At 35.5% G+C, this 19888-nt stretch overlaps 1 protein-coding gene across 1 annotated transcript in view; it reads left to right on the forward strand.

Moving 5' to 3' along the window:
• Positions 1 to 19888, forward strand: part of ABI3BP (ABI family member 3 binding protein) — a 126883-nt gene that overhangs the window by 21364 nt on the left and 85631 nt on the right. The window contains exons 3-8 of the mRNA XM_032094251.1: positions 6169 to 6350; positions 9341 to 9402; positions 14405 to 14456; positions 14821 to 14883; positions 15910 to 16005; positions 16328 to 16405. Of these exons, the coding sequence (XP_031950142.1) occupies positions 6169 to 6350; positions 9341 to 9402; positions 14405 to 14456; positions 14821 to 14883; positions 15910 to 16005; positions 16328 to 16405 (533 nt within the window). The remainder of the gene's footprint in view (positions 1 to 6168; positions 6351 to 9340; positions 9403 to 14404; positions 14457 to 14820; positions 14884 to 15909; positions 16006 to 16327; positions 16406 to 19888) is intronic.

Here is a 19888-nt window from a genome sequence, read left to right on the forward strand (position 1 = left end):
TCCTTCAAGATAACCCCAAATGCTAATCCCTTGTTGAAGCAAAGGTATTCACTGCCATTTTTGTGGCCCAAAAATGAAAGCTGAAATTTTGAAGCATTCTTGAAGTGACCATTATCTCTCATCAGACCCTTAGCACTAGAATGAAAAAACAAAAATATCTAAATCAAAAAACTCAATTGATTAGTTTTATGTAACTGTTGAAAACTACACAACACCAGAAAGCGCAGTTGGTGGAACCTTTCTCAGCATCCTCTTTTCTAACGCCAGTGGGAGGTAGTTGATGAGGGAAGATGGCAAAGTCATGATATCCTGCTGCACAGCCATGTTCAATTCTTTTTATTATTTCTAAGAGAGTAGAAAGGTTTGTTTCCTCTCTGCCTATTTGTGTTCAAACAAGTATTAGTGGACAGATCTGTCAGAAGAAAAGCACTGGGGCTACATTTACTCTCCATCTAAGTCTGGAAAAGAGAGAATACTCTGTAGATTTTTTTCTTTGTATTTGCTTTGATTAGAACATCTCTGTAGTTGGGGTTCAAAAAATGTGGACTTTGACCTTCAGTTCTTTAGGAAGGAAAGTCAGGGGATGGAACAAACCCCATTATTTTCTGTGTTAGATGAAAGCAGGGTTTATAGATACAGTAAAATATAATATTCTATGGAGTGGGTTGTATAGAAAAACAAACACACTTTCACATACGTGCAAAATAGAAATTTAAAACCTGAAGGTATGTCTTTTTAAAGTTAAAAACTATGGGAAATTCACATTGGCGTTGTTTAAATTGGCTCGCCTGTGATTTAAATGTTCTAATGTCATAGCTGCAAGTAGCACAGATTTTGTGGTTTATTTCATTTTTATCTGATGCTTTAAAAAAAAAGTAAGAAAAACCGTTAAGGAAAACCAGAGGAGAGTCCATACTTAGTCTTTATGTTGTATAGTCCATAGAAGTAGGGTTTTTAAAGCCCTAAATTCAGAAAGATATGTGCCTATCTCCTCCTGTGCCTATTTAAAAACTTTTGTCACTATGCAGCTCCTAACTAAGTCATACTTTGTGTTGCAAGTGACATATAAAATGTATTTTAAACTTAGCAAAATTTCTTAAAGGAAAACATACAGCAGCAAATACACATCTTGGGTTTGAGATGCTTTTGAGTTGATGTTGCAGGAGTATATGCTAAAAGCTTGTTTAAACTGGAGTGATTTTTTGCTGTTCAGCCTCACACTCTTCAGAGCCTCTTACTCTTCATTTCTGTCATTCTACTAAAAGTTTTAAGTAAAAGAAGTGAATGTTAGTGATCATGTAAAAGTGAAAACTAAATTAGAAAATGCTTTGCAAACTTAACGGGTAACCATCACTGGTGTCATTCTTTCCATTTTTTATATATGTCAGTGTTTACTTTAAAGTAAATTTAGCAGTAAAAAAGGAAACAATATAATCAACTTCATGTGTTAACTTGCGCAACACTCAGTGTCTGAAAAATCATAGCTCAAGCCGTTTCTTGTATTACTTTCTAACATTAGATGGATGCTGGGCTTTTAATGAAGTCTAACTATAAATAAATAAATATCTGGTAGGCTAATGGTCTCTTTTAAAAAATTCCCATTAGATTTCTATGAACAAAAAAGAAAAGAGCTTCATAATCTTTTGTCTCTGGTGACATGAAATCTCAGGGCTGGAATGTTCGTATATCTCCAAGGCTTAATTGTTTGTTTGGTGTTACATGTTACTGAAATAGTCATGATTAAATTGTTTGGAGTTTTGGTTGGGACCTGGTTCCAAATAAACCCATGATATTTATACAAACTGACCTAGTCTTGAAATCTCATAAAACCATCTGCCTTATAAGATTTCCAGTATCTAATTGTTTGTGTCTGAATATTTGACTGTGCGGGCACGTTCTGGGAACCTGGCTGAAATGAGATTTGGTTAAAAGATGGAAAAATGGCACTAGAATTCTTGGCAAAACAGTATCATTCACACTGATAGATGAAAACTTAATGTCTTGCCTACCCATCCTAGAATTTTACTTCTTTTAACAGTGAATAAGATTTGCTTAATCTCAAAAGCAAAAACCCTGTGTGCTGCTTCTTTAAAGTGCTCATTGTATTTTGATTTCTTGTGCAAAGAAAAGGCTGTCTCTAAACTGAGCACTGCCTTGCATTGTAGAGTTTTAAAAAAACAAACTATGTAAGCTGAACATAGAAGAGAAACAACCTTCTGTGTCAGGCTGAGAGTCTTGTACATTGACTTTGCAGATACAGTAATCACTACAGCGGTTGGCCTATGGAGTAATCTCATGCCCTTGTGGCTTCCTTTAAATGATGAAATTGGTTTTACTTATTTTATTTCTGCCATTACATTTTGTGTACATCTTATGTGGAGGCAAGCAAAGTCAAAATATCATAAAAGATACAGAGTTTCAAGAAAGCAACTAAACATTCGATGATGTTGCCCAAATGCATGTGGAGAGAGGCTGTCTTGATGAATGTGGGCTCTTTATTCCTCTGCTGCGGTGGGTTTTGCTTTTTTTTCCTCATTATTACCGCACTTAATTCTGAGTGCAACAATACCCCTCACCTGCCCATGACACCTTTTGTTTTAAATTGTTGCAGTTTATTATCCTTTCAGCTGTCTAGTAAAAAGGGAGGAGGTAAAATTTCTCTACAGTCCCCAGGGGGGCCTAATTGGTGGTATCTTCAAATGAGTGCCTGTTAGGGCAAGAGAGGGAGGTACTAACTTTAATGGGGTTTAACAGAAGAGCTCTAGTGTTTTATATAGAAAAGAAACAGAGTGAGCCCTGAAATCATTTGATTAGCATTTGTTGTAGATAGAAATACAAGAGATGTCAATAAACATTGTTCTGATAAAATCTCCCCCACCAAAACGCATAACAAATAATTAAACAAAATTAAATATTAAATTAAGTTAAATATTGTTAGCTCTTTATACCTGCTGAGAATCTAGATTAAAATAAATTCTCACCAAGTGTAACTGGGTGTGCCGTGTCCTTGCTGAAACATCAAACCAGTATTCACAGGTGGGAATAGCATTCCTAGGACTGTTCCACAGTGTATTACTTGGATATTATCTGTTAGGGCCCTGTGGTGTGCAATCAGTTTTTCCTGTTCCTACATCACAGAGATAATGGGAAGTGTTTTATTTGAGAAACATGTAGTGTAGCTTTCCTTTCTATGTGAATGTGACAGCGCTCTATTTCAGCCTGCCTTCTGTCATTCTGGGGGGAATCTATGAAGATGTTTTGCTGAGTGTTTCCAGTTCAGCCAGCTGCACTCATTTTGTGCATGTATGTCACTGCCACAAGGGGATTGATAGATGTGAGTGGTGACTGGATCTTACTGCTTTCTCACGTCTTCAATTATATGTGTTGACTTTTTGATATTATATTTTTGATGAAAGAAAGTTTTGAAAAAGGGAGAAATTAAAATTACAACAAAATTCAATCGCTACAGTGTTCTCAGGCAGACACAGAAATTGCATTTTTTTTGGCAGTTTGTTGGTCTGGCTTAACAATGAGTTGTTGTTCTTTGATGACAAAACTTGGCGTTTCTGAATTTTTACTCTATAAACAAATGATTGCATTTACCCAAAAGCACATGTAGATATTTAGATATTTTTAATAGTCAAATTATTGTGACCTGCAAATTGTTAAATGGAACTTCATTTTTATTGCTTTTTATTGAAATGGTTGAGGAAATTCTGTCATCGCAGTCAGTGTTTTTAGTACTCGCGATGGCAAGTTTCCACTGAAATAATTATACCCTTGGTGAAGTTTTTATAGGCTTGGAAACCTTGGAGTTGAGAGCACATTTCTTCTATGCTGTGTGTTTCTCTTTCTAATGGCATAGTTTGGCACAATTATGAAAATCTTCTTTTCAGATTTTATAATAGTCTTGAATTTAAGTGAAAGATGGAGGGGGAGTTTGTTGTGCAAGTGTTCTTGGTATTTTAATTCACGTTAGAGTGAAGGAAATTTCAGGTGTGGAACCAGCATTAAAAAGTAGAACATTTTCGCAGCTAGAAGCAAGTGGGAACAGCCACTTAAAAGTCTATTCATTATCAACAAGTTTTTAGTGGTTTTTTTCTCCTCATTTCTGATGCAGGTGTTCTTTCAGATTGTTCAATAACTGAACTGATTCAGTTTACTCTTTTTTCCATCACATACAATCACTTTATTTCTATCCTATTGGACTAAAACAAGTAGGAAAAGGTAAGGATGAAGATGAAAACAAATGAAAATTCCTCTTTCAGGCAAGGGAAGAAGGTGACTATTTTCACTTAAATTCACATTTGATATCTATACTTATTCCAAATCCCGTCCCAAAAGTCTGTATGGGGCCCAGTAAGAGGAATTTGTGTTGAAGATTGAATTTGTTTATTAAAGTTACATTTTTTGCAAGTCAGTGACAGGGAGTTCAAGTAAGCTTTTCCTGTTGGTTAATTTCTATGTGACTACACACAAATGGATTAAGAGGATAAAGTAGAAGAAATTTTCCTTCTTTTAATGTTGCCAATAATTGATTTTCTGAAATGTTCTTTGTCAGTTTGACTGAGAGTTAGGTCTATTATTTGACATTTGATCAGATCACAGCCCACAGAAGTAAGGAGCCAGATTATTCCTTGGTAGTCCTGGAACCGAGAGAGGATATTCACTACTTGTCTTTCTTTTTAATTCCTGTTTTTTTTTCCTTTCCTTTTCAAAGTAGTACAGTTAATGAAGTTACTTGAGCCAACATAAATACTGATTTTGTAACCTGGTGAAGTACCCAAATGAATGGAATTGTAGCAACTAAACCAGGAGAATCTATCTTTTCGGTGCCAAGAAAACAAATTTGACAGTTATAAGATAAACTATGTAAACAAAGTGAACCATTATGTATGGAAACATTTTCCATGAGTGACGCTTGCCTTGTCTTAGGTTGTGTTTTAGTAATGAGGTAGGAATTTCTGTGTACTCAACAGTCAGGTTTCATGTAAACTTCTGAAAGTGCTCTTCTGTAACTTTGGCAAAAGCAACTTTATACATTCACTGTATTAGATTTGGTCCACTAAGTAGTTTTAGAATGGACTTTTGAAGCCTTTTCAGTTGTTTAAGAACCTTTTTTTGGTTGGTTTGGGTTTTTTTAAGTTCTCTTCCTTTGTCTTTATATGTTTGTCTATATAATACCTGTAATAAATCTCACAACCTTGATTTGCAAGCTTTAAGTTGTTCTATTTAAGTGTGGCAAAATACAATTGGACTGAATTAATCCATTTTCAGATGATGTAAATGTGAGATAGATATGGACAATGGATATGAATTATTTATGTGTAACAATTTTCAGTAATACTTGGATTAAAAAGTTGCCAAATCTCTCTGAGATTTGCTTTTCCAAAAACAGAAACCTCCACTCCATTCTGGAGTGATTCAGCACATATATTGAAAATGAGACTACAGTCAGCAGGGGAGTTCTTGTGTTGAAGCTCTCACCATTTCCACTGCCTTGTTTTTGATTGGTTAGCATTGCAGTCATACTTTTTCAGGGTGGTGCTCCTTGACAGAATTGGGCAATTTCTGTAGAAATGTTTTTGATTTCATAATCTGTTAGTATTCATCACATTATTGATTTAAACTGCTGAAAGTAATGTCTTGGGGTTTTTTTTTTGTTTGAAGTGTGGGCAATACTTAATGGGATTTCTGAATGAGGAATGTGTTATACAAACAATGACTGTTACTGGTCTTCCCTGGAGAAAGCTTTTGGACTAGGTTTGATGGGAACACCTTTCACTGGATGCAAATGGAAGATTTTGAGAAATCAGTTGAGGCTTCTTGACTAGCAGACTTATGATTCAATTGACTAGTTCTGGCATATGTCGGAATCACAGGAACTGCTTGGAAAATGAGCTTGCACTTTGTGGGTAGAACCTCACACACACGGGTGTTTGTGAATGTCCTTTTGCTCTTTGAATGATACTCCTAATGATGGGGTACATATATGTGGAATAAATGCTGGCTTTTTGATATTTGGTGACCATAAAGAGGCAGAAAGAACAAGAACAATATAACATTATTATTATTATTATTATTATTATTATTATTGTTACTATTATTTCCTCACAAAAATGGTTATCATGAGTTCCTTTGTGTAGATCTATTTTTTTCCCCGAGCAGGTTCTATACAGTTCGCTACAGAGAAAAAGGTAAAGACAAGAAATGGGTGTTTCAGCTCTGCCCAGCTACAGAGACAGTGATTGACAATCTGAAGCCAAACACACCTTATGAATTTGGAGTTAAAGACAATGTAGAGGATAGTATTTGGAGCAAGACTTTGAATCATAAGACAGTTCTCTCCAGTAAGTATTTTACAATAATTAATCAAATAGCTGCTGATTTTGACTGTATTTTTTCCTCTATTATGGTATTACTTAGAGTAAGCTGTTGATCAGGTTTTTATTGTTTAAATGCCATCCATTATGCTCCTAAAAAATTCTTTTAGGAATTTCTGAAACTAGAAATATTTTGTTTTTGAAAACCTGCCATCTAGTCTTCCGAAAGTTGTTCTCTTGTCATTGCAAATAGAGGATCTGATGCAGGTTGGTAGGACTCTAATGGTGTTTAGTACAGATACACGTTAAGGGTTGAGTATGTAAATTTTTACTTCTGACTGGATTCTAAGCTTTTACCTTAGGCCATGAATAATAAGATGATCAACTAATGAACTAATGCACCAACCATCGTCCACCTAATCCATTTACTTTCTTCCGTCAACTAATATGAGTGATGGAAATTATTGGAGTTGTTGGAATCTCCTTTTATAACTGGATTTACATTGAAGCTGGTCTTCAAGCTAGAGAGGGCCTGTCCTACCTCAATGGGCCCTTTATGACTCCACTCAAAAATTGAATTTGAAGCTTATTTTCAATCAAGGTATTGTAAGGATTATGTCTGAAGCATGCAGTGTTGTGTATGCTTTTGTTTGTGTTTTCATGGAGGCAGTGTATTACATCTGTCTGTCTCTCAGTCATATTGTAAGGTTCCTCTCTAAAGTCCCAAGACAATGCAGGAAAAGTGAGGTCAAATTAACCCTTGTAAAAACATGCACTGCTGAAAGAATCACTCATACCTGTAGAGGAAATAAGCATCAGCAGAGTTTTCCTCCTTTTAATGAAAGGAAGAGAGGACTTAACAGAGATTATCCAATTTGTTTTGTTTTCCTCAAACATTTGCATGAAGATATTTCTGAACATGATGGTCAGAATATGCTGCAAACTCCTATGATTACGGTTTTTAGCTTGATTCAAAACATAAAGAATGGGAATTCTCATTAGAGAGCCTTATTCCTATGAGATTTTAAGCTGAAATTTAATTTGGCCTTCTGTTTCAGCTTGTAGGTGAGTTACAGAGCTTAATATACTTGTGTAAAAGGGAGGAGAGCAGTATGGTGGCTTGTAACACTGAAAAAACCTTCATACTCCCTAATAAAGAGCTTTGCTGGCCTTCATTATAAAGTACAAAGCTGTAACTTAGAAGCACCTGCCCAGTGTCCATAGAGCTGTTTTAGCAGTCCAGAATAATGCCACTGCTATACCATGAGCTTAAAGAGGATAATGGTGGTAACCTTTTCCCATACCTGATTCACAAAAAGCTCTGCTTCACAGCCTTAAAGATGTATTACATAAAGGGGCTGATTTTTATTACATTTCAAACATCTTAAAGTCATCTTTAGAGCAAGTGCTGAAATAGAGTTCAGCACTTAGAATAAGAGGGAATGAAGAGTGCAAAATGTTAGTAGTTTGTTAATGTGTTCAAGACTGATAAAAACATCCACAAACTTCAATAAATTTTTTCTTTGTATGTAATATGTTTCTAAATGATGTTTCTTACAGACATTTTACATTTCTAATAGGCCAGGAGCATCATTCTTGTAAGTTTGTGGAGACCCACTGACTTTGGTTGAAAGATTCTTTCTTGTAAGAGTTCATATTCTATTTACATAAGATTTCTTTTGTCTAGACTGTAGACTTGTGTATTCAGTGAACGTTGGTGCAGCAACTAAATCCAGGGAGCTTGTGACTACCCTGCACGTCTGCATTCTGGTCTATTGATAAAGTATCTTCTAATCAGAAAACTGTCAGCACTTTCAGATTCAAGCCTTTCATATCTTTAGTATATAGCAGGTAGATACAGAAAATGTGGGGGGTAAACAGAGAGTGTATATTTATAATAAATGTATAACCAGGTGCCTATATAGTTTATCAATCAACACAAACAGACGCTTCTTTTCATTTCTAATTTCCTGTCTTGTATCAACTCAATTTCTTCCCATATAGGGGAAGCATCTCAACAGAAACCAAACATCCTTCACCATAAATGTTCTTTTTCCCACTGAAGAATATATAAATTACTAGAAACTGAAAGTTCGTTTGAATGTTCCTGGATTTGCTGAATCCACAGGCCAAATTTTTGTTATATACTAAACATGTTGGGAGGGGCTGGGAGGAGAATCTGCTTTTAATTCATGATTTGAGAACACATGAAAGGCATGGCAAATGTTCAGCATTTATTTAACTGATTTTTGTCAGAAGAGATGAAAGTAGCTTATTTCTGACCATCTTACCATGATTTTGTCATGAAGTCAGTGTGAAACTTCTGTGAAACTTAGTTTTCCATTGAATTTAGGCCAACAGTAAGTCCTGTTCCTTAGAAGAATCAAGCACTTTGAAAGATTTTTTCCCAAATGAAATGTATCTCAATTGATATTTTTTAGAGTTGAAATTATTTTTCTACTTCTCATCTGTTTTGGATGGAATTTGAAAAAATATGATAACATGTAACTTGACTCTTGTTTGCACACCCATCGTTGCAAAGGCAGCAGAAAAGTGTAGATAGGTGGAAGATACAGAGAAAGTTTGAAGCATCATGCTAGAATCAAATAGGTGCTGAACAGAACCGTTTCTTGACTTACTTAGCAGCTACATCACAAGAAACTTCTACTACTTAGAAACTCAGAGGAAAACCTAAGAGAAAAAATTTGGAGTTTAAATCTGTGGGTTACTTTGTTCATAGATTGAAATAAACAAAACCATAAACAAAACAAGAAGAGTACATTTCATTTCCTTGCTGTCAAAATGTGAAGAGAAGGCCTTGCATCTGCATCTGTTAATGGATCTGAAGACACAGGACAAAAACGTTTTTCCATGATGTGTTTTTATACAGGCTTTGAATTAAGCCTCCTAACTTTCCTAGCTGCCAAAAAAAAAAAGGTGAATAAACTTGGTTTGCTTTGCTTTGGACAAAACAAAAAAATAATTATGTGTATTTATTTATCTTTCTGTCAAAACAGGTAAAAAAGTAAATGGGCAACTCCAGAATATGTACAAGTTGGTACCCAATTCCCAAACACAGGTATGCAAAACAGTCTCTTTTTTTTATACCTGATTTGTATTTCATATGATCAAATTTTTTATTCTCTGTTTCACTAAAGTGAGAAAGACATTATCAAGGCCACAAATTGCCAATATAGAAAACAATCTGTTAAATGCACTGTATGGAAAAGTGTTTAAATGTATGGATGGACAAAAAAACTGAGAACTGCAACTAAGATGATTACATACACTTGTTCCAATCTATCAAAGATGAATTTGATGGTTTCCATGTGTAGATTCCAAACTTAAAATTGCCTTATTCCTTTGTAGTAGTCAGGTTTGTTAACCTGTGATATTTGTTGTGATCAGTTAACCTTGGGATAACTTGGTGGTATGATTTTATAGAGTCATTTTGTATATACTCAGGTCTTCTAAATTAGTCATCCCATTGAATTCACTGATAGTTCCCATATATGAGGCAAGTGTTTGCAGAACCAGAGGACACCAGAAAGGGCAATTTAATCAAGTTTGCTAGGCCGTCCATTAAATTCTTTTATGTGACATGGTAGAATTTTTACCGTTTTGTCAAAAAATTGATGATTTTTATAAATAGATAATTAATTTTTTTTTACCTCACCTGACTTTTTTTCATAAACACAAACAAGCATGGATGGATTTCATTTGATTTTGGATTCATGTACACAGATACTTTTTTCTTCCACGAGCTGAAGCAGAAATGAAGGCTCTCTAGACTGAACCAGCTAGTGAGTTTTAATACAGTGAAAAATAGACATTTTAGTCATAACTTCTAAGCATTACCAGTTCTAATATGAGATTAAATTGGTTTCTTTGTATTTCCTTTTCTTGTTTTTTCATCAAAGTGCAAGTTTCAGCATCTAATATTCTGGAGGATTTTTTTTGTTCTGCTTCTTTTTAAGTTACTATCCCTGTGGTAGACTATAGGATAACTTCCCAAGAAAAATTGTAGAAATTCTTCTTACTTTAGAGATTTTAAAGGGTTAACTCATGAGTGTCAATTATTACAAGAGAATAACCCATTCTTCACAATTCTCTTCTGTCTCAGATTTTCCAAGTGTTTTCATGGTAGGAAATGGTAATGTATGGTTTCTCATTGTTTGTTTTTCATATTTCAGAATATTATAAATGGTCTGTAATTATCAGACCTTGAATTCCTTCAGGAATCAAACCATAATTCATGAAATAAATTTTCTTCTATGAATAATTAGGTATGCGTAGAATCATAGAATCATTAAGACTGGAAAAGACCTTTAAGTTCCTCCAGTCCAGCTGCTAAGCCAGCACCACCACCATGTTTGTCATCAAATCATGTCCTCAAGTGCCATATCTACACTTCTTTTGACACTTCCAGGCATGATGACTCCACCACTTCCCTAGGCAGTGATTTCAAATGCTTGACACCCCTTTCTGTGAAAATGGGTTTTCCTAATATCTGATCTGAACCTCCCCAGTGCAACTTGAGGCCATTTCCATTCATTTAGGGCAGTAATACTTCAATTATTGCATCATATATAGAGTTAGATCAGTATAATGCCTAGGTTATAGGAAAGATAATTATGCCTTGCATTCAAGAGAAAATGCTTTATTTGTGAGTAATATGAATCCAGTTGGTTAGATATCCAGGAGGGTGCTCATCTCATTATGTTGATGAAGCCAACTTTACTGTTCTTTGCCTTGGTCCCATAAGTGTCTTTAAAGTTACACAGGACTGCCCAAGATCAGGTAATTCATCCTGGGATATGGAGTGCAAGCTGAGTTCCTTTGCTCTTCTCACCAAACGCTCTGTGCCAGAACCCTGACTGTTACACTGCTTCTGTGGAAGTAGGGATTCTATTTATGTGGGAGAAGTTCTGAGAAAGTGAGTGAAAACAGTTTTGCAAATATTTGCACAGCACAAGTATGAAAGGAGGACTAGAGCCAACATCTAGTCTTTTTTGTGATCTTCACAGGGCTTAGCTCCAGAGCAGTACTGCTTTATCACCCTCCACAGAAATATCATGAAAGCATTCCATAGATTATTCTAAAAATTCTCTTATCATTCTCACTTCAGTGGTGCAAAAAGCCAAAAAGCAAATAGTTCCATTGTTCTTTCAGTTTCCACAGCGCTAGGTGGGGTATGTTTCAGTGGCGCAATCAGATCATCGACGCAAAGCGAGAATGAGCGTTATTTAGGCCAAGTTTGTTTATGCTGTATTTTTGCTCCAAAGACGCAACTGACTCATATCAACATGGTCCTAACTCTTCTCTGTAAGGACATTTTTAAAGGCTGTTTATTAAAACAATGTTACCAGCCCATCTAGTCATTTGACCTTTCAACGTCGGTCACGTATCATCTTGTGTTTCTTTTGGCAGTTTCATCCTTTAAGTTTGTCTAAGCTCCTGGGGCTGTGTGAGCAGCAACTAATGAGAGTGTGGAAGAAAAGAAGTGCTCTAGGGATGGTCATTCTTCTTCCCTTCATAAACAATGGGTAGTGGGAGAGCAGAGAAAATGCATTAGAAATTTATTTCCTCTTCTGTCTGGTTAAGTTCCTCTAATTTCATAATGTCAGCCTGGAAGGTGGGGTCCTCCCCAATTTTTCCAGCCAAAGAGGATTGTTAGCTTCTACTACTTGTTAAACTCTAGAGTAAAACATTCCTGCTCTTCCAAAACCTATTCAATCCAGACTGACCATGATCCTTCCTTGAGGAGTCTCTTACATGCATGCCAGTTAGTTTTGGCTTTTTGAAGTGTCAGAATATAACAGAGAAAGAAGGAAAGGAAGGGAAGGAAGGAAAGGAAGGGAAGGAAGGAAGGACAAACAAGGGTCTCTTAAAGCAATGTTGCCATGTGCTGTTTCACAGAATGCTTGAGATTTGCAATCCTGTAAGCAATGTGCTGTAGGTATATGGTCACAAGTTAAGATTCCTGATCTATGGTATAATTTACATCCCTGATTTTCCTCTGAAGATACGGAATAACTTATTTGCCATCTTCTTTCATGATGGCAACAATTGTTTTAATAACTAATGTTCCTAATACCTATATGCTTATATTCTCTCTCTGAAAAATATGGTTGATAGCGCCATTCCTACAGACAATGGGCTGATGTTTCCAAAATAGTTTGTACAAGTAGTAAATTTTACTAGACCTAGGAATATCTAAAGTAGTCACATTTTGGAAACTGAGAAGAAAGCTTTGACAATATGGGTAGATTTCAACTGCAGCTGTTACAGATATGTGAAGGTGAGCAGTCTAATTGCAGCAGCTGGGGAACATGGATTTCATGTCAATTATTCATTCTTGGTTGAAAAACTAAATTTTTTATGTATTTAAATGTATTTGGCGTTTTTATGTTGCTAACATTGTAGCCATCCATTATTCAACAAAGAAAGGATGCTCTTGTCAATATAAGAATTGTTTACTAATAAAAAGGTTGATAATAATTATGATTAGAAGTTCTGCAGTAGAGGTTACACAATTGCTCACTACAGCTTCAGAGCTGTTTATTGATTGTAAAGCTTCTGATGAGAAATACAATAAAATGAACACCTTCTTCTAATAAATGTGTTCCATCCTGTTTGTTAGTCACAGGAACAAGAGGGCTACTTTAAAAGCAGATCATCTACAACACAATTCTTTCACCAGAAGACAAAATGGAAATGTAAAATTTGCTAACAATAAAGAAAAAATAAAGAAGGAAGATTTTTTCTATCCTCATATAGTGACAATGATTGAAACCTTCACTTAGTTTAAGACCATGTTCACACCAATGCAAAACTGTTATTAGGTAGCAGACAGTAATGGCTTTCGTAGAATAAGTAGCCTCCATCCATTTCCCCAAGGAAATGTCCATCTTACTAGTGGAGATTGGCCTTCCAGCTTTTTAAACTTTGGTATGTGTTTAAGGTGTACCCATCCATTGTTTTTAAAGCTTTTCAGAAGTATTTAGAATAGAACAAAAATACCTATCCTTAGGTAAATGATTGGCACGTTGTCATCAAATGCTGACTTTTCATGCAGATGTTCTTTCACGTGAAGTAGACCAGATGTCATAAAGTGCAAAATTAACATTATCTGATTCTGATTAGAGCAGAATATATTTAGCATGGAAGGTGATTGTCAGAGTTATTTTCTTTCTTGTAATTCAGATATAAGTAAAAAAAATCCTCCTTTAATGTATTTAGCATTTTTATATTGCTAGCATTACAGTCTACCTTCTCTCATCACTTGACTGTATTATTAAGCTTTCAGAATTTGTTCCTAATTCTCATTTTTGGTATCAGCTGTTTTCTTGCTTTAATAACTGTGGGGTCCATTCATGTGTTCCTTTTTTTTTTTTTTTTTTTTTGTGGTATTAATATAATGGAATATTCACTTTCAGGCAAGAAGTAATCTGGGTCAAAGAGAAGTGAACAGCAGAACAGTCCAAGTATTTAGCATAAAAATATAAGAAGCATGTGAGTGGCTGACCACTTGTGCTTTAGAAACAATCCCACTAAACAAAATTACTCTGAGTTAATCTACTTTAATCAGGCTATGCACCCAAGAGTGCTGCTGGTTTACAAATGTGCACCTGGTTCTGGAATAGTCTATGTTCTAAATATAGTATCCCTGAGAATATATTTCTATCCTGTGACCAAATTGTAATTGCATATGTTTCAGATGTTTTGCTGTAGTTAAATGTCAGCTTTTCTTAGCATTCTGGACTAATCCCCAGTGAGTGCTCCAAAGATCCTTAAGAGAAAAAAGAACTGGGGCTTCCTAAGATGTCAAATACTGTGTTTTTATTAAGCAAAACATCTCAAGCTGAGAGAAAGAGATCAAAATGCAATATTACCGCACTAGCCCGTGGGAACTGAAGCAATAGCATAACCATCAGGGACCAGGGCCAGAGCCATATCCAGCGTTAACTTGGGACAGGCGTGGTATTGGATTAGAGCCCTCTATTTTTATTATTCAGTTCAATTACTATTATGGCAGTTATCCCAAGGCACTACTTTTATCTTTTTTTCTCTTTTTTCAGATTATATTCAGTGATAATAAGAAGTTGGTCCCAGTCACAATAATCAAACAAAGTAAGTTTTTGAATTTTTTTAAGTTTATTCTCATACTCCGCAAGAGTAATCTGAGATTAAAATGAGTGTCAGGGCAATGGGATGGCCTGCAGCTGGCCCTATAATACCATAAGCATAGAATGTCAGTTTCACCAAAATTGATATGCCAGGGGAAAAAGGTGTACGATTAAGAGATGATATAGAAGAAACACAGTCTGCAGTCTCTTAAACTGAATGTAAATACAGAAAAGATTAGGATGGTGTTCTCATCTGCAAATATTGAGGAAATATTTTTAGAACGCTGAGGTTTGTTTCTGGTGTGGTTTTATTTCTTATTTTGAGGTTTTTAAAATTAGCTTCTAATCTCCCTGTGTTGTCTCCACAGTCATTCAAAATCGGACGCAGTCAAAAGCACCAGATAGTTCTTCTCTCCCAGGAGCAATATTAGGTGACTAGAAGATATTTTTACTGTTTTTCTTAACCCGTGGTTGAAACTTCAAATTGCGCAAATGCTTTTAATTTTCTTGATCTTAATAGTTTTTCCTTGTATATCAAAGAGTATTTTGCAGCTGGTTCAGACAGTATTTTTTATATTTTATGGTGGCACAGGTGGTTCAAGAGTGTTGTAGCTTAAGCGAAACAGAATCATCTTATCGTCACTGGATTTAACAGAAGACACCGTCACTGTTTTAGGCAAGGAGTTCTTTCGTACTTCAAGTGAGGTTCTATGGCAAAGATCTTGTTGAGATGAGGGATTTTTCTTACTGGGCTTTTAAGGTAGCACAGTAGCATCCCATCTACAGTCACAAACCTGACATATTAAACTACAGAAATCTTGCAATTAGAATTTGTTGTTAGATCTCAGGGCATTACTGTTTCCCTCCAAGCCATTCAGTTTCATGCTTTATGTTCATTTGATCTATAAGAATACACAATATTGGCTTAGAACATAAAAATGGGAGAAAGTCTGTCAGATAGTGCTCAGTGTGGTGAACTACTGGTCTGCCTGAAATAGCCATGAAAGGCTCACTGCATCATGCACCTTGTGACCAATTTATTCCTGAATTTATTGCTTAGTCCTTTATATATGGAAATATTTTCTATGACTGCCTAACTTGGGCTTAAGTTTTCTTTGTGTGAGTCTCAGTGTATTGATACGAATCAAACACACACCATCTGGTGTTGAGCCTGCTTGGCCCACCAGACAGCATGTCCCAGTATCTGTGATGCTGCAGTGTTCCAGTATTGAATGATTTTCAACTCTGATGAGTCATGAAATGGTGGTAATAGAAAGAGTGGTGTAAAGGGGAAAGAGCACCAAATGGGAGCAATAATTAAGGGGTAGAGCAAACTCATTTCCCAGATACTCAGACTAAACTGACAGTAGTTCAGTAGTAGTTGCTTACATTTCTCAGAGAGCAGAATGTGTGTTTTCATCTCTTCTGGAATTAATGGCACACGTCTTTCTCTGTAGTGCACCTCATTGTTCCAGGTCTCAACGAAAGTCAGCAGAAACTTCCTCCTCTCCTGACAATAGATGACATACCTCAAGCATCCAGGAAAAAACTGGGTAAGCAGAAATGCTAGGCAAACGAAAAACACTGAAAACCATTTTGCACTGTGAAAATAATGATTCATAAGTCATTAAATCCTTGCTGTAAATTTTATTTTTTAAGTATCTTTTAATGAACAGAACAAAACCAAAAATTCATGTGTTTAACATAGCTTGTAGTGATTGTGCAGTGGAAGTTCATTGGGTCCTAAAGGTACTCAGCTTTCCACATTTATCCATGTTGGCTTACTAAGTCAAACTAAAGTGGGACAGAAATAAATCTGTGGTAAAAGAGAGCAGATACATCTTTGTAATTACTCTCTAATGTCTGTTCTTTTAGCTAAGAATGAAACTGGAGTATGGCCTGCTGAATCCAAAACACCAGAAGTTCAAGAAATCTCCCCACAGTCCCTTCCAGGTAATGAAAATTCTGTTTATAGAAACTCTGTGGAATATCTTTGCCAAATATATAAACTAAAATTAAACCCATCTTTGTGCTGCTTAATCTACAGTTAAAATAGTGGTTGGAAAACAGGAGGATAGTGGCCGAACTGGCAAGGAGTGGTAATGTGGATAAGAATCTCAATCTAATTTTGGAGGAAAGTTTCAGGTGATATAACTGTTAAGTTTATAAAACTAAGAATTAGAACCATATCTTTGTGGGGTGATGGGTGCCTTGAAATTGTGAAAAATGGCAGAATGAGTTTTTTTGTGATGCACCTTTAGATTCTGACTTTAATGAAATATATGAAGAAGAAAATTAAGGATAAGAACATGATTGTTTGAAATGGATGCATGAGGTTTAGACGGAACAGTGAAAAGTTCTATTTTGGGGGTGCAGAGGATGACATCACAATGTTCCATTTCAGTTCAGGTCTGAACATATTAATCTTAACCACATTCTCCCTGTGGACTTACTGGTCCTATTAATGTAAATACATGGGAAAGGAATATAACATTTGATCCTAGGCTATGTGTCTGTGAAATATATATTAACTCGCATATTTGGAAGATTGAAGTTTTTTGTCATCTATTCAGGGCTGAAAAAATACCACTTATTTAAAAGGGTGTAGTAAGATGCTACTTTTGACTGTTCAAAAATGTAAAGTGAAATTTTAAATACTGCAAGATTTACTGCCTCCATTTGCTTAGGAAGCAAATTAGTGTAACACAGACAGACTACTTTATGAATTCGTATGACAAGTACAGTCCTATATTTTAACATTTTTAGTATGGGCGGGGAAAAGGATTGGAAAGAGCTGAATTGTTCAGAGTCAAATGATGAAGATTAACATTTCACCCACTTTATTGACCCACATTTCAGAATTGTTTAAGAAGGCATATGCCTATCTTCATTTTCTGTAGTCTGGCTCTAATCCTACAACTGAGTCTGAAGTCTTGATTCTGCTGTCACAAGAGACAATAGCTGGCTTCTGCCAACTTCTTTGCTGAAAAGAAGAAGGGATGCTTGAACTGTGGCAAGAATTTAAAATTAAAAAGGAATTTGAGGGAAAAATGACCAAAGGTTTGCTTTGGTTTGGTTTAGACATCTTATGTGATCTTGCTGGCATTACTCTATCCTATCTATCAAGTCTTTCCTGGCTGGATGAAGTGGTGTAGCACTTGGTTTCTTTGACATCACAGAATTCATGCAGATACTGCCCCTAAATATGACCGTGTTTATTTTATTCCTTAAATACATAAAAAACGCTATGCTTAACTTCATCACACCATCTTAGTCTTAAAAAAAAAACCAGAATAAAAAACCCTCCCAATGACTACATAGGGAATTAAAAATGTGTGGGGCAAAGAAATGCAGCAAAATCATGTAATTGTTGACAGCAACCTTTCAGACTAACTGCTCCATCTTTTTTATTTTTTTTCCTGGGAAAATGTTTGAAGAATTTTATTTTCTACTCAATAGATAACTGTATTTACCAAATTCTACTTTAAACCATCCATTCCTTTCTGCAAAACCTTCAGATGGATAGCTCTTTTCTGTTCATCCTAAATATTAAGAGGAAAAAAAATGATGCTTCTTCACAAGAATTTATTATCAAAGGTTGCATTGAAAATGTGTGGATGCTTTTTAGAAAGCCGTAAGCAGTCTTTTTAGGTTGTTTGATTGCTTTGTTTTCTCTTATAGTTCAAGGTCTCTTGTGGAATTAAATTTTGTGGCTATGTTGCTAGATTATTTTCCTTGTTTAAGTAACTGCTGTTTAAGAACTGGCAATCTGCAAGTATATTTTCTAGAACATTGCCATTTTTGTGAAAGTGAGAACTGAATAAATTTAAATGGTTGTTTATCCATCAGAATCCATGTCCTCAAATCCTAACCCTCAAGCTTGGATTCATCCAATCAAAATGTATCATTACTTGTGACAGAATGTATTGGTCAGTCAGGTAAAGAGTGTAAAATGTGGCCCCTGAGGAGGAGAGCGCTGGTTCATTCCATTTCCTTTCCTTTGTGCTCTGTAATTATATTTATGTACCAGCATGTAGAATTTCTAACCATGTCTAGACATAGCACAGAATTGTATTTTTATGAAGTTGGGATAGTGTTTCATTATACTGGTAATACTTGGCAAGTACTGTCTTTCCTTGTAACAATTAAGTAACAATTTTTTACAACTAAACACATTGCTGTCACACCAATAGTTACTGAAATATTTAGAATAATTTTCATTTTCCATTTCAAGCATCCTTTGTGGTTTTGCTTCTGTTTCTTTAAAAAAAAAAAAAAAAAAAGGTGGTGACCATTCCTTTCAGATATTTGTTGATCTCAGCACCAGTGCCTCATGTTAAAGTAAGAGTATGTCACTCTATTTACATTAAAAAATGTATCCATTATGGTTGCAGTCTTTCAGAGAAAAAAAAAGGAAGTCAGGAAACAGGGAAGTGAAAGTGAATCCTTTAGAAGGAAAATATTCTTTTAGTGTAATTCTGTCTTGCTATGGCATATGGAAAAATAACTTGAATACTTAAGGATTTTAGCCAGACTTTTATGAGTAACTTAAGTGAGAGATCTCAGCACCAACCTTTTGCAAGGGTTGCATTTAGGAGACAGTTTAATATATAGGCATAATTAATTGAGCTTAGCAATAGGATCTACTTCACTGTATTTCATTCAGACGTTGCTATTTGAAAAATCATACTGGATTCTTTGAGTAACACATAATAATTATTTGCTGGGGAAGGTTTAAGGACTGGCGCCAGACTAGCAACAGAACATTGATTTAAAAGAAGCTCTGTGCTGCAGCAGCTATTGTGTCATCAGCCATGCTAGAAGAGAAGAAAGGAGCTCCAAGTATTTCAGCAAGCAGTCTATCTGAAAGGCTCTGTGAGCTGGGCTGCCCTAGTATTCCACTGGCTCTTTACCAAAGGGTGTGGTTTGGGATGTGACACAGTTTAGTAATTTTTGTTCATGTATTTGTCCACCAGGCATCCCATCATTTTCTTAATTTCAATCCTTCCCTCCCTTGGCATGCATTTGCATGGAAAGACTTGTTAGTAAACTCTTTCATTCTTTGTTTTTGCCAGGCTTGTTACAGTATTTTCCACTCAGGATTAATTTAGTCTTGACACAACAACGCAAATCTGTACTGCTTTCCCCAATCTTTGAATTGTTGTCTAATATACCTCAGACTACCGCTACAACTTTTTCTCCTCTAAATGGGTCTTTCTGTTAATTTCACAGGGAAATTAGAGCCCACCAACACTTAGAAATATGAGCACATTAGTCTGAGACATGAAAGCACTAGTTGCTTTAAAAAAAAGAAAAGAAAAAAGAAAAAATAAGCTAGTTATTTCTTTATGTAAGGGGTTATACTATAATTTAGTGATTTAGATTAGTGAAATACAGAATAGACTTGAAAAGAAAAGTGTGAAAAGTGCTGGCTCT

This window comes from Corvus moneduloides, chromosome 2, assembly GCF_009650955.1.
Source record: "Corvus moneduloides isolate bCorMon1 chromosome 2, bCorMon1.pri, whole genome shotgun sequence".
NCBI classification, from domain to species: Eukaryota; Metazoa; Chordata; class Aves; order Passeriformes; family Corvidae; genus Corvus; species Corvus moneduloides.